The 13,060-nt window shown below is 65.3% G+C and overlaps 2 protein-coding genes across 5 annotated transcripts in view; both read left to right on the top strand.

Moving 5' to 3' along the window:
- NPLOC4 (NPL4 homolog, ubiquitin recognition factor) overlaps positions 1 to 3,251 on the top strand; it is a 66,214-nt gene extending 62,963 nt beyond the window's left edge. Inside the window, 1 exon segment of the mRNA XM_021680716.2 lies at positions 862 to 3,251. Coding sequence (XP_021536391.1) covers positions 862 to 1,019 — 158 coding nt within the window. The 3' untranslated portion in view covers positions 1,020 to 3,251.
- A 2,402-nt stretch (positions 3,252 to 5,653) lies between these two features.
- The window catches only part of FAAP100 (FA core complex associated protein 100), a 10,057-nt gene continuing 2,650 nt past the window's right edge, over positions 5,654 to 13,060 (top strand). For 2 of the 4 annotated variants that reach the window (XM_021680794.2, XM_021680792.2), the window contains exons 1-7: positions 5,654 to 5,857; positions 6,099 to 6,217; positions 7,045 to 7,979; positions 9,127 to 9,283; positions 10,091 to 10,857; positions 10,961 to 11,100; positions 11,672 to 11,760. In XM_021680794.2, coding sequence (XP_021536469.1) covers positions 5,693 to 5,857; positions 6,099 to 6,217; positions 7,045 to 7,979; positions 9,127 to 9,283; positions 10,091 to 10,857; positions 10,961 to 11,100; positions 11,672 to 11,760 — 2,372 coding nt within the window. In that variant the 5' untranslated portion in view covers positions 5,654 to 5,692. Of the gene's footprint in view, positions 5,858 to 6,098; positions 6,218 to 7,044; positions 7,980 to 9,126; positions 9,284 to 10,090; positions 10,858 to 10,960; positions 11,101 to 11,643; positions 11,761 to 13,060 lie in introns of all 4 variants that reach the window. The other 2 variants (XM_044921586.1, XM_021680795.2) reach the window with 2 other exon arrangements.

Raw genomic sequence — 13,060 nt, 5'->3', positions numbered from 1 at the left:
GTGGACACTTCCTGTTCTCTCTGGACCCCAGTACCTGGGGGTCCGTGCTCTGAGGCGCCTTGGTGTCTGTTGTGCTGCGCTTTGGGTCTCGTCTTCCCTTCTGCAGTTCTGACCGGCAGACCGGTCGTGGGGCTGTCCAGTCATTCTAAGGCAGAGGACAGTTGTTGCCACCAGATTCCCTAAAGTGAAGGCCCGCAGCCTCATGCCCTCGGGTGGACAGTGGTGTGGTGCCTGGGCGGTGGGGGGGGGGGGGGCACTACCCCCGAAACAAAGAGAGCGTCCCGTGTGGACTACACCTGGATTGAAAAGAACCTGGGTGACTTAGAGGTCTGGCGAGCGAAGGGCAGCGGGGAGCAGGGACGTGGACTCTACACCCAGTGAGAGCCTGTCACACCTCCGTCCCGGGGCTCCAGCAGCCCTGGAAGCCTCGCACACACTGCTGACGTGTGCAGGCCGCCGGGCGGGCAGCCTTGGGGAGACTTCACTCACGCTCCGACCCAGGCGGCCCGCTCCTGGGGTTTTCCCCGAGACACGAAACACAGGTCCACATGGAGCTGTGTGTGAGAGTATGCGCCGCAGCCCTGCTGATTACGGCCCAGGACAGTCAGCGACCCACATGGGTAGCCAGAGGTGGTGCTCTCGCTGAGAAGCCTCGCTCGGCCCAGCAAGCCGGGAGGGTGGCGATGGGGTTGAGCTGGCCACGGTTGACAGCTTGCAGTTCTGCGGACAGCAGCTCTGTGCAGTGGGGTTCTCTGAGGTCCTAGAGCCCCATCTGTCCAAGCAGCAAGGTAGAGCCCTCGGGGAGGGGGGCGTGGCAGAGACCTTGAGCGGCGACAAACAGCTTCTCTTCCCACCCTGCAGGCACCGTCGGAGTGCAGCTTCCGGGCCTCCACGAGTACGGAGCCGTCGGGGGCTCCACGCACGCTGCCGCGGCCGCCATGTGGGCCTGTCAGCACTGCACCTTCATGAACCAGCCGGGCACCGGCCACTGCGAGATGTGTAGCCTCCCTAGGACCTAGGGCCCCCGGCCCCTGCTGGCAGGACTGGGCCCACCCCAGCCCTTTCTGAAGCCGGGATCATTGTAACCATTGCCCCATGGTGGGCAGCCCTGAAGGGCGGGGCAGGGTGGCTGCCCTCGGGTCTCTGACCCACAAAGCTTCTCAGCACCGGCATCCCTGGAGGGAGAGCTGGGCTGGTGCTCTGCGGGCTGACACCAGCCTTCTAGCGGAGCGGCACAATGGCCCGCCTGGACGCCCCGTACCAGCCTCCGAGGTGGTGGAAGGACCTGGGCACCTCGGAACCATCACCTGGGGCTGGGAGGGGTGGGGAGGGCTTACTGCCGCCATCCAGCTTTCTCTTCCCTTTCTTTTGGATGCTTTTTGTTTTTGCCCCTCCCGTGGTTCCCGTGGGGAGTGTTTGGTGACCTCTGTGCACTGTTGCTCTGGGCTGACCCTGCCTGTGAGGGCCACTTCTTCCCCTGCCGGCGGCTGTTGTCTTGTGGAAACATGACTGGGCCCAGGGCTGCTGGTCTCCCTTCTGCCTGACCTGCAGGTTAATTTGCTGCCCGCCCTCCTCCTTGCGCTCACCTGACATCCAGGTGGGGTTTTTAAAGTCTGCGTTGGTTGTAATAACAGTTATCAGTAATTTCTGCCCAGAAGACTTTTATTTATTTCTTTTTAAGATAAAAACTACATAAAAGGGGAGTGAGAGACTAGTTCCCACTTCTTCCTTCCCATAGTGAGTCCCTGGGCGTGGGGGCAGGGTGGACGCAAGGTGGCGAGGGTGGACGGGGACCCACAGTCAGTTCTTCTTGGAAGTAAACCTCAGTGCCTGAGACTTTCCTGCCAAGCCACACAGCAACCGCAGCTGCAGACTTGGTGGTCCACGCATCGGCGCCTCCAGATGGGCCAGGCCTGCCTGGGGTGAGCTGGGTCACCCGGGACCCGAAGCTCTAGCCCCTTTTGCCCTGTGCACCATTCTCCCATTGCCCCGCCCAGCCCCGGGCCTCCTGCACGGTGAAGAGCCACTGCAACAGGCCCGAGTGAGAGACTAGGGGCTTGGTCTGTTGTGGGGTGACTGGACTGCTGTGGGGGTCCCAGGACAGAGGTCATGTTCAGGCCTTGCACGTGGCTCTGGGGTCCCCAGGGAGTTGTGGGTGGCACCCTGGTGCCTCTTTGCCTTAATGAGGGCCATGTCTCTGAGCTGCATGGCACCCATGGGAGAGGCTGGCCCAGACGTGGACTGTGCTGGGGACTTCATGTCTCTGCCCTGGGGGTGGGGGGAGGCCTGTGGGACCCTACCTTAACCCATGGCACTGTGGACAGAGAACTCTGTTCTCTGCACGTTGGCTTCTCGCGGCAGGGCTGTGCCTGGCACCTGCAGGTCCACCTGGTGTCTCGTCTCCTCTGGGGGCCAGGGGCCGATGAGGTTGGGTCTGGCTTCAGCAGAGCCATCGGTTGTTGGGGGAGGGGGGTGGGCAGGAGAGGCACGGAGCGCAGACCCCCGCCAGGGTGTGGCGGCTGTCCCAGCTCAAGCTCAGCTCCCAGCCGCCTGCTGAGGGGCTCTCCACGACGGGCCCCGTGTCGTGTGGTCCCTGCGAACCAGTGTGAGGCTGCAGAGGGGCCCGGTGGCCCTGGGCCCTGGGCCCTGAGCTCCCCCTGTGTGTCCCCCAGGCCCCCCCAACCCCCCATTCTCCTCGTGTCGCCTTCACCCACCAAGCTGGCTCCCGTCTCTCTTCAGCCAACATTCTCCTCACTCTGAAGTTCTGGCAGATGCAGAATTCATTTCCTTTCATCTTTTAGCTAAAGGAAGAGCGTTTTGATTTCTCTGCTTCTGGTTTTGAGTCACTCTTTGTTCAGTAAACGCACTTTATTTTATTGTCCAAATAAATAGACCCCGAGCTCAGCGTGAGGGTGTGGGGGCACCCTGCCAGAGGCCTTGGCCATGGGCAGCTTAGCCACCTCCTCCTGCCCAAGGGAGGGAGGGGTGCCCCAGCCCCACCTGCATCCTGCTCGCCCTCGTGTGGACGCACCCCCTGGCCACTGGGCGCGGGGTGACTGCTCAGCTGTCCAGGTGCACACAGCCGGCGGCCTTGGCCTCTGACAGTCTGCTCCTGGTGCTGCCGCTCCAGCAGGTGCGTCAGCTGGGTTTGCATTAGCGTTACCTGGACTCGGGTCCCGCCGTGAAGCCAATAAAAGTCCTGAAGCGACCACTGAGCTCCCAGTTGTTGTTCCTGGGCCCTGAGGCCTTCCCTGCGCCGAGTGTGTGTCTGCAGGCCGCCTCCTGAGTCGCTTTGTGTTGTGGGACTTCACTTTTCTCCACATGTCACTGTCCTCGCTGATGGACCCCAGCGTGTCATTGGGCTGGGAGGAGAGCGTGGCCTCCCTTGGGTGCTTTCCTGCCTGTCAGCCATGTGGCTGCTTCTGGGCCTGGTGGGGGGTTGGGGGAGGCAGGTGCTTGCAGCCGACAGCAGGTGAGGGATGCAGTCCGGAAGCCCCGACTGTACTGGTGCCTGGAGGTGTGAGGCCTGGAGGGGACATGGTGCCTGTCCTGAATTACTCTTGGTGTTCGGGTACCACCCTGTCCTTTGGCCTCGGGACGCACTGCTCCCTGGACAAGTACATAGACAACAGCACCTGCCGATGTAAGGGGCCCTGGGTGCCTCTAGTCCTACCCCCGGGCCTGGCTTTTCTCAGCAGGGGTGTGGTGCATGCTACCAACCATAGTCCCCAAGTTGGGGTGACTGTCATATCCGGCCCTTGGTGCATCTCAGACAGCTGGACTTGCTGGACTTCCCACCTCGGGAAACCACGTGAAGGGGGTGTGCTGCCTGTGAGGAGTGCCCAGCGTAGCCCGCAGCTGCCCTGCACACACGTGGCTTCTCCCCAGGCTGGTGGTGTCATTTGACCTTGGGAAGATTACACTGCCCGCAGATTTGGCATAAAGAGCACTGACTGGAGTGCACACCTTGCACACCCACGTGGGCGGCTGCCTTACTCCGCATCACCCCACTGCTGTCCGAGCTGACCTTCAGCCCTTTGTGGGTGTCTGTCAACCAGGGGTCAGCACTCAGGGCCCCTGTCTTTGTTTAGATAGACTGTTGATCATAAATCCTTACATCACAGCAAAGGGAGTAGGGATCCAACCTAACAATGTCTGCAGGGGCATCCTGGCCAGCCAAGGGCTAAACCCGGGTGGAGGGGGGATGGGGGGTAGGGGAGAGGCCTGCCTGGCTCAACCCACCCCCTTCCAGATCCACTTCCCCAGGTGCTCATTTTCTGCAGGACAGTCCTCCGGGGGGGCAGTTCACAGGGAATGGGAGTCAAGACTGGCCCAGAAGACTTGTTGTGCCCTCTCCTAGGAGAGGAGCCTGCCCTCACTTCCCAATTAGGAAGGCCTAGTGGGAGTCAGTCTTCCTCATTCCGGACGATGTTTCCAGCCCAGACTTCACCTGGGAGCAAAAGGGGCAGGGGCAAACGATGGACTGCAGATGCCAAGTTCACATGGAGTTCAACCCAGAAACGGGCTGCCCACTGTCCTGGGGGCTGAGTGCCCACCTCAACCTCTACAAGAGGGGTCTGAACTTGTCCCGGCTCTGAGTCCTGACACACAGACGTACCAGCCTCCGTGAGGTCGGTCAGCTTCACGTCCAAGCCCAGGGGACGTTTGGCAGCGTGCTGTGCTTGGGTCACACGCCCCCACAGATGCCTCTTTGGCTCATGAGTGTCTGGCCTTGGAGGTCTCCCGTGACCTTAAAGGAATGAGATGTACTTGACCTCTCCATCCACAGACACCCTTCAGGGATGCTCTGGGTCTCCTGACTCATCCAGAAGAGAGCTCTTGGCCCCTCTCTGGTCAGCACCTCTCTCCAAAGCCCTGTGGAATAGGAGGGGGAGCCGCCAGGGTGGTGGGAGGAGAGGTGTCTCGCTTCACCCTCACCCCAGACTGATTGCTGGTGACCCATCGTCCAAACCAACACACCCACGAACAGCTTGTGGCCAGGTGTGGAGGGAGGGGCACCTCAAACCCTGGGGGTGGGGCGGGCATCGCGCAGCTCAGCTGCTCAGGGGGCGGTGACCCATCCCCCGTGAAATCCAACCGCTCCCCGAAACCCCACAAAATCGCTTTAGGAGTGGGCCGCCTGCCCCGAGGAGGTGGCGTTCGGCTGGCCCCGGCTCCCCGGCTCCGGCCCGAGGGAGCCCGCGTCCTGGCAGGGTCCCGGAGTCGGTCCGGCTCCAGGGCGCACGAGGGAGGCGCGACGCGACTTCGGGCCCAACCACCGGGGCCCCGAGGCCCCGCACGTGCGTGCGAGGGGCTGCAGGCCGCGAGGTTCCCCCCAACCCCGGGCGGCGCCTGGGGCCGCGCGGAGGGCGGACCGGGTCCGCGAGCGCAGGCTCTGGGGTGTCCCGCGTTTGGCCTCAAACACGTTCGCTCTCTGGCAAACCGCCGTGTCCACCTGCCTGCTCGCAGTGGCGCGGCCCCCCGCCAGCCCGCCAGCCCGGGCTCCGACCGGGACCCCACCCCCCGGCGCCGCGGAGCCCGCGAGTCGACCCGGCCCCGCCCCCGCCCGGGCAGCTTTACGGCGGAGGTCGCGCCGCGACGTGGGCAGCCGTAAAGCGCCCCCGCCCGCGCCCCGCGCCCCCCGCCCCCCGCCCCCAGACGGAGCTGCTTCCGCGCGCCGCCGGCCCACACGATGGCCGGTTTCGAGCCGCGGGTCGAGTACCTGGAGAGCTTCCGCTGCCCACTCGGGGGCCTGGCGGCGGGCAAGCCCCGCGTGCTGTGCCACGGCGCCGAGATCTTCGTGTCCACCGGGAGCGAGCTCGTCTACGTCTACGACCAGGAGGGGAGGCTGCTGACCGTGAGCCCCGGGCGGGGGCCCCCGGGAAGGAGAATGCGGGCGGGGAGGGGTCGGCCCCTGGAGCCCCCGGGGGGGCGGGGGGACGTGGGACAGACCACCCCGGTCGAGGGGTCGGGGCGAGGAGACTTGAGGGGCGTTCTGGTTCTTTGGGAGGAGCTCGTTTAAAGACTGGGTGCCGTGCTCTGCCTCCCCTCCGTCCTTCACGCGTCTGGCCTGACGCTGTCTCGTCCCCGATGTCCAGGCTGTGTACAGGTTCCCTGGCCAGGTGTGGCACCTGGAGCTCCGGGCTCTCGGCAGGCTGCTCTACGTCCTGTGCGCCCAGAAAGGCATCTACTGCTTGTCGTTGGACCAGGCGAGCAGGTGACGGGGACAGTGGGCAGCAACGCGTGGGGGAGGCTGCCTCGGCCTCCGGGGCACTCCTCACTGGCCCTGGCCACCCCACCCCGTCTCCTCAAACACTGCCCCTGTGCGACCTAGACGCCAGCGGGGCCTGGATCAGGGTCACAGTGAGCACGCACCAGCCCTCCCCTGGAGGCCCTGGAGGGCTGGTGGGCTCAGGGCCCAGCTCTGAAGTCTGGGGTGTCCCCAGCCCCCAGCATGTGCAGCAGGCTCCTGCCCAAGGAGCATCCTTAGTAAATGGGGCTCAGGCTGCAGAGTGTGCAGCCTGCGGCAGGACCCTGTCCCCGCTGGCGTGGCACACCTTTTAGGCGGGTCTCTGCAGTTAGCCGTCACAGCAAAGCACCCTGAACCCTGAGGCAGTCAAGGGGGCCGATATTGAGGAGCTGGGCCCCTCCAGATGCTCCAGGGCAGAGGCTAGACACGGGCCCACGCTCCCTACTGGCTCAGGACTTAAGAAGGTAGGGGGTGGGATTCACAGGCTAGACTTCGGGGGTCTTACAGGTCTGCACTGATGAGGGTTTTCCTCCTGAACCCATTTCTGGAAACCTGGATACATCCTGCTGTGTGTGTGTCCCGGGGTGACTGGTGCTGATGACAGCGGTCTGCGGGCCGATGAGAGGTCATGGGACAGGCCATCTGCTCCCGGGTGGGCCTTCCCCACACTGCTGAGGGGCCGTAATGGGCACCGAGGTCACTCCCTGGGAAGACCCCAGGCCCAGTGTGCTCAGCGGCGTCGCTGGGAAGAGAGCTTATGCACGCTCTGACCCACCGTTGCTTGGTTCTTGAAGGTCTGTGAACCGAGGTGATGGGGATGACAGGGACAGCGAGGACAGTGAGGACGGCGAGCCCCCTTGCGCTGTGATCCCCGTGCACCCAGATGCCTGCCTGCTCCCGGATGACACTCTGTGTGCTTTCACTGTGGTCGATGACATGCTTGTCACCCTGGCACAGGGCCCTGCCCTGTGGAGGGTACAGCTGTCTGAGTGCCCCTGTCCAGGGGAGGGCGCCAGACCCGGAGGCCACATTGGCGAGGTGGAGTTGTCCACCTCCAGCCCCCTGGCTGGGGCCCCCGGGGAGCCCGCAGCCCCCCGCATCTTCCCAGTGCTGTGCTGTGCGTCTCCTCCGGGCAGTAGTGCTCTGCAGACCCGCACGCGGGGCTCCAGGGGCTTCTCGCTGGAACAGGCCCTCTTTGGGCTACTCTTTGGAGTTGATGCCTCCCTTCTAGAATCACCAGTGATCCTCTGTGGTCTCCCCGATGGCCAGCTCTGCTGTGTGGTCTTGAAGACCCTGGTCACCTCGAGGTTGTCCCCAGGCGACCCGAAGGCCCTTGTCAAGATCCTCCATCACCTGGAGGAACCCGTCGTTCTCATCGGGGCCTTGAAGACAGAGTCGTTGCCCGAGGACGCGGAGGACACACCCCCTGACTGCCTAGTGGCACTTGGTCACGGTGGCCGGATCCTGGCCATCAAGGCCAGCTGGGACAAGGCAGGGACTCTGGTGCCAGAGCTGCAGGAGTACTGGCTGCCGGGGCCTGTGCTCTGTGCGGCCTGTGGCGGGGGGGGCCGTGTGTACCATAGCACCCCCTCGGAGCTCTGTGTCGTGGACCTGGCTCGGGGACGTGCCCCCGAGGGGGGCCCGGGAGGCCTGCCGTCTCTGCTGTGTCCAGCTGGTTTAGGCATCTGCAGCGTCGTCACCCTCTCTGTGTCCTCCGAGGTGCCCGAAGGTACAAGCTGCCATTCAAACCGGAGATGCCCCAGCGTGTCGTGGTAGGGGTGGAACTTTCCGTGGGGCTGTCTTCTCAGCTGTGAACTGGCCCATGCTCGTCTCCCTGCTGTGTTCCCGTCTTTAGCAAACCTGACGGGCAGGCTTCTCCCCAGCTGCTGTAGGCTGGCACTTGTCTCGGGGCCCGGGGGTGCCTGATGGTGTGTGTCCTGTGTGGGTAGGGGCGGGGGCTGCCCCTGGGCGGCGCAGGGCAAGGGCATCTCTCCAAGACAGGTCTGGAGTCCCGGGAGATTCAGGTGGGTTCCAGCCAAGCCCTGGCGTGTTTCTGAAGGCTAGGAAACGCTTGCCCCGCTTCCCCTGCGGCCTGCCCCCTGGGCCCTTCTGCGCCGGAGCTGCGCGCTGGATGTGGCTTCCCGGGACAGCACCGGGGAAGGTGGTAGCTGTGTTTGCCCGGGGCTGTGGGGCGAGGACAGAGCCACCCTCCCCTGGCACATGTTCTCCAGGAGATGGCCCATGGGGCGGTACTCATCGCGGAGGAAGCGCTCCAAGGGGACAAGGCCAGTGTCTGTGCCGCAGGGAAGGACGGCCGCGAGTACGGCGGTGCCAGGCTGCAGCCCGGCCTGCGCATGCTCGGGGCTCGCTCTTCGGCTGCCCCACCTCGGCCTGGGGCTCGGGGCCTCAGTGGCAGTGGGCGTGGGAGACAAGCAGACAGTTGCAGGAGGTGGAGCCCAGGGGAGGGAAGGGGACAGAAGATGCTAGAGAGCCCCCAGGCTTCCGGAAAGACCTGGTGAGTGTGGAGCTCTTCTCTGCAGACCACAGGGGCCCGTTGCAGGTCCAGCTGCACCTGGCTGATTCAGGGGCCCACGTGGGTCCTTGCTTGGCCCCGTTTAGACCCCTTCCCCACATGGCTCTAAGCTGCTCTGTGTGCCAGCGTTCTCCCCCAGGAGGGCCCTTCAGAACGTGTGATGAGATGGACGTGGGCAGGGACTCTGCCCGGGCCCTGGTGCGCGTCCGGGGCTCCACAGCTCCATCTCCGGGACCCGCTCTTTCTCACCTGGGTGCGGGCCTGCCGACGACCTCTGTCCTGTGCCTCCAGCAGCTTGCCCCTCCCCGCCCGTTGACCGGGCCCCATGGGTGTGCATCTTCAGGTGGTGCCAGGCTCCTGGCCCTGTCCGCCAGGGGCCGCCTGATGACCTGCAGCCTGGACCTGCGCTCTGAGATGCCGTGCCCCACCAGAGCCGCTATGGCTGATACTGGCCAAAAGATTAAGGAATTGCTTTCTGGAATCGGCACCGTCTCTGAGAGGTGAGCAGCTGCGCTGCCGGTGGCTCGGGCAGAGGCCAGTGCTGCGTCCGCGGGGGCGGCGTCCTGGGTGGTGGCGTCGGCCCAGGCCTCTGACCCCAGGGACAGCCCCAGATGCCACGTTGCATGGCAGCAGGTGAAAGGGACGTGCCCCATTTCCTAGACCCCACCCACACCTTTCCCTGCCCGTGCTGGCTCCTTGGCCCTCCCCCAGGGCACCCCGCTCCTCAGGGGCCTCTGCCTTCCTGTCTCGGCAAAGGCCCCAGCGGCCTTTTCCTCTGACCCGTTCAGAGAAACGGGGCTCCCCTCAGTCCTCACCTGTCCTTCTGTGCGGCGCGGAATGACAGTCTGTAGGCCCAGGCGCCCTGTGGTTTAGGGCCGTTTCCGAAGTGCCTGCTGTGCTCTGGGCCGTCACGTGCGGCCGCGGCGGAGCAGAGGGGCCCACTCAGAACACGGCTGGGAAGGCGCAGCCGCCCCTGGGCCCACGTGGTCCTGACGAGGTTGGCGGCGGCCGGGAGCCCGGTGAGCGAGGCCAGGCCTGCTGAGCGTGGGCTGTATCGGCTGCATCCTCTGCCCTCCGTGGTCCTGCTGCCTGAGAGCAGGGGTTGGGTCAGACGGCTGGGGGCCCCTTCGGAAGGGCTGTGGCATGGGCGGGACCGGAGCGCTGCTCCCCGAGGCAGCGGCTTGCCCCTCACGGGGTGTGTGTCAAGGAGTGAGGTTCTGGTGTCTTCCCGTTCTGGGAGGAGGGGACGAGGGGCCCACCACCACGCCTCCTTCCCCTCCCTCGGGTGCCACGTTTGCTCCTTCCAGAGTGTCTTCTCTGAAGAAGGCAGTTGACCAGCGGAACAAGGCCCTGACGTGCCTCAACGAAGCGATGAACGTGAGCTGCGTCCTGCTGGCCGGCCGGGAGGGCGCCAGGCCCATCTCGTGCACCACCACCGCCGCCTGGAGCCGCCTGCAGCCGCAGGACGTGCTGACAGCCACCTGCCGGCTGGAGAACAACAGTGGCCTCAGTCTGGACCGGGGCTGGGCCTTGTGCGTGCAGGTGCTGACCGCCCCCGCCTCGGACCCAGACGCGGCTGGCTCGGCCACCACCTACACCGTCCCCGTGGACCGGCTGGGCCCTGGCGATCGGCGGGAGGTGACGCTGCCCCTGGGCCCTGGGGAGGATGGCGCCCTGGACCTGCCCCTGACCGTGTCCTGCGCACTACACTACAGCCTCAGGGAGGTTGTGGGCGGGGCCCTCGCCCCCTCGGAGTCTTTCACGGACCCCTCTCTGGATGAGTGCCCCTCTGACGTCTTGCCTGAGCAGGACGGCATCTGCCTGCCCCTGAGCGAGCACACTGTGGACATGCTGCAGTGTCTGCGCTTTCCTGGCCTGGCCACACCCCACACGCAGGCCCCCGGGCTGCTCGGCCCGGTGAGCGACTCTGTGGACACCTTCTTGGGATCTCTCGGGCCACGCAGCGAGCCGGCGGGACCTGCTTCCCTGCGGGCCAAGTTCCTGCCCCCGTCGGTGGCCACGATCAAGGTGTCCGCAGAGCTTCTGAGGGCCGCCTTGGGGGACAGTCACGCAGGTTGGTGGTGGTGGCTGGCGTCACTGTGGCCCCAGGGCCTGGGGACACGGGGCTCCTCCCTCTTCCAGGCCCCGCCCGAGCTCACGGCGGCACCCCTGTCCAGCAGGCACGTCCCTGGGCTGTGCCACCCTGCAGTGGCTCCTCGCTGAGAACACGGCCCTGGATGTCGTGCGGGCCCGACGGCTGTCCTCGGTCCAGGGAGTGGCCCCAGATGGCACTGACCTGCACCTTACCATCCGAGAGGCAAGCGGGGGTCCGCCCTCCGGGGAGAGGCTTCTCCGAGCGGCATCCCCAAGCCAGCTGTGTCTCTGGGCTGCTTGAGAGGAATCGGGTCGTCAGTCCCCACCTTTCAGAGGCTTCTGACGTGCGCCGTCGGAGGCCCGGCTGTGCGGAAACAGCCTTCCCAGGGCTGTGGGGTCCCGATGGGGACTGGCCTGTCCTTCACGTGTGGGCCCCCACCCCGTGCACAGCTGGCACTCGTGGCCCCAGTGTGGGCCGTAGGGGTGGTCCAGGCGTGGGCTGTCCACGCTGGGGTGGGCACAGAGTCACTTGGCCGTAGAGTGAGTGCCGTGGGTCTCGATTCCAAGGGAACAGGACTCCTCCTGGACACACGTTCCCACGGGCCACTGTTGATTGGCTGGCTGGTCTTTCTGATACAAGTTAACGAGGGGTGGGGAGACCCAGGCCTGGGAGTGGGGGGCCCCAGGGCCTCTTGAGGGCAGGTGGAGCTGCCCTTGGGGTGGGGCAGGGCCGTGCGTGGTCGGTGAGGCTCGTCCTGTGTTGCAGGTGACTGTGACCCACCTGTGCACAGCAGGGCCCATGCAGACCGTGGAGATCCAGGTGGAGAGCTCCTCTCTGTCTAGCTTGTGCAGTGCACACCACGCGGTCATCGGGCGGCTGCAGGTATGTGGGCCTGCTGGGGGGGTGGGCAGTGGTAGGAACACGGGACTGTGGGCGACGGGGCTGCCTGCATGGGGGTCGCAGGACCACGCCTCCTCCTCTGCTCCCACGTGCTGTGCAGGGGAGCTGTGGGCGCCCGGGAGGCGAGTGGGGGAGCTCTGCTGATTACCCTTCAGTAGCAGACGCTGCCCCCCAGTGTGCTGGCAGCCCCCGCTGGGCTCCCATGAGCCCTCTGCCGCTAGTTTAGAGGAGGACGGTGCGCGTGTTCCTGCCGCAGTCAGCTCCACGTCCCCGCACTTGCCTGGCCGAGGAACCCCTTGTGCAGAGAGGCCGTGCGCTGGGGCTGCGTGCGCTGGGCGTGGGTCCCGGGCCGAGGGGCCTGCACTCTGAGCCTCCACATCTCTGCCAGGAAAGCAAGAGTGGCAGCACCCTCTCAGCGCTGCTGGGGGCCCCACCAGGCGTAGGAGGCAGCGGCTACACTGCCGTCTGGGGGCTGTAACTCCTGGGTCTGAGAGGGTCCCCCGTTCCAGGTGAAGGTCTCCCCTGGTGCCCTTGGCCTGGCAGAGCCCAGGCCCCGGGGCTGACTGGCCCATCTCCTCCCGCCGCTTCCGACTGTGGCCCTGGTGGCCACAGAGGACTCTGCAGTGGCAGCCCTCAGCCTCAGCTGGGAACTTACCAAGGCACATTCCCAGGCCCCACCAGACCCTGAGAATTGGAGAACCTGCAGGCCAGGCTTTTAGGCTTTGACGAGGACCTGAGCGCCGCTGGTTTAGACCCACCGGTGCCCCCAGGCAGGGGGGCGCCACTCAGGAGCCCGTGGCCGCCGCGGCCACCCCGTGTGGCGCCGTGATGGGCCCGAGGCGGCACACGCAGCTCAGGAGTGTAGTTCCGAGTTCCTCAAGCCATCAGAGGAGGCCCTGCCCCACAGGGACGCCCAGCCCCCAGAGTGTGCCCCGTTCCGTCTGCCCAGAGGGGAGCCTCCTAGACCGAGGTCCCCCTGCCCCCTGTCAGGCTGTCTCCAGACCCTGCCGAGCATGAGCTTGGCGGTCAGGAGGTGTGGTTAGTGTGATGCTGGGGGAAGGAGCGTGTTGCCTGGACCCCCAGCAGGAGGGGGAGGTCAGTGTGCTGGTGTTGCCATGACAGCCACAGACGGGGCACAAACAGCAAGAATTCAGTGCTGGAGGCCAAGGCCTCTCCCCACGTTTGCATGTAACTGTCCTCTGTGTCCTGATCGCTTGTTATTAGACTTGCCCTCAATTGTGAAACTGTTCTCCATAAGACCATACTGGAATGTTAGGTCTTA

Source organism: Neomonachus schauinslandi, chromosome 15, assembly GCF_002201575.2.
Source record: "Neomonachus schauinslandi chromosome 15, ASM220157v2, whole genome shotgun sequence".
Lineage (NCBI taxonomy): Eukaryota > Metazoa > Chordata > Mammalia > Carnivora > Phocidae > Neomonachus > Neomonachus schauinslandi.
The sequence above is the reverse complement of the archived record's forward strand: the minus strand, read 5'-3'. Positions and strand labels throughout refer to the sequence as shown.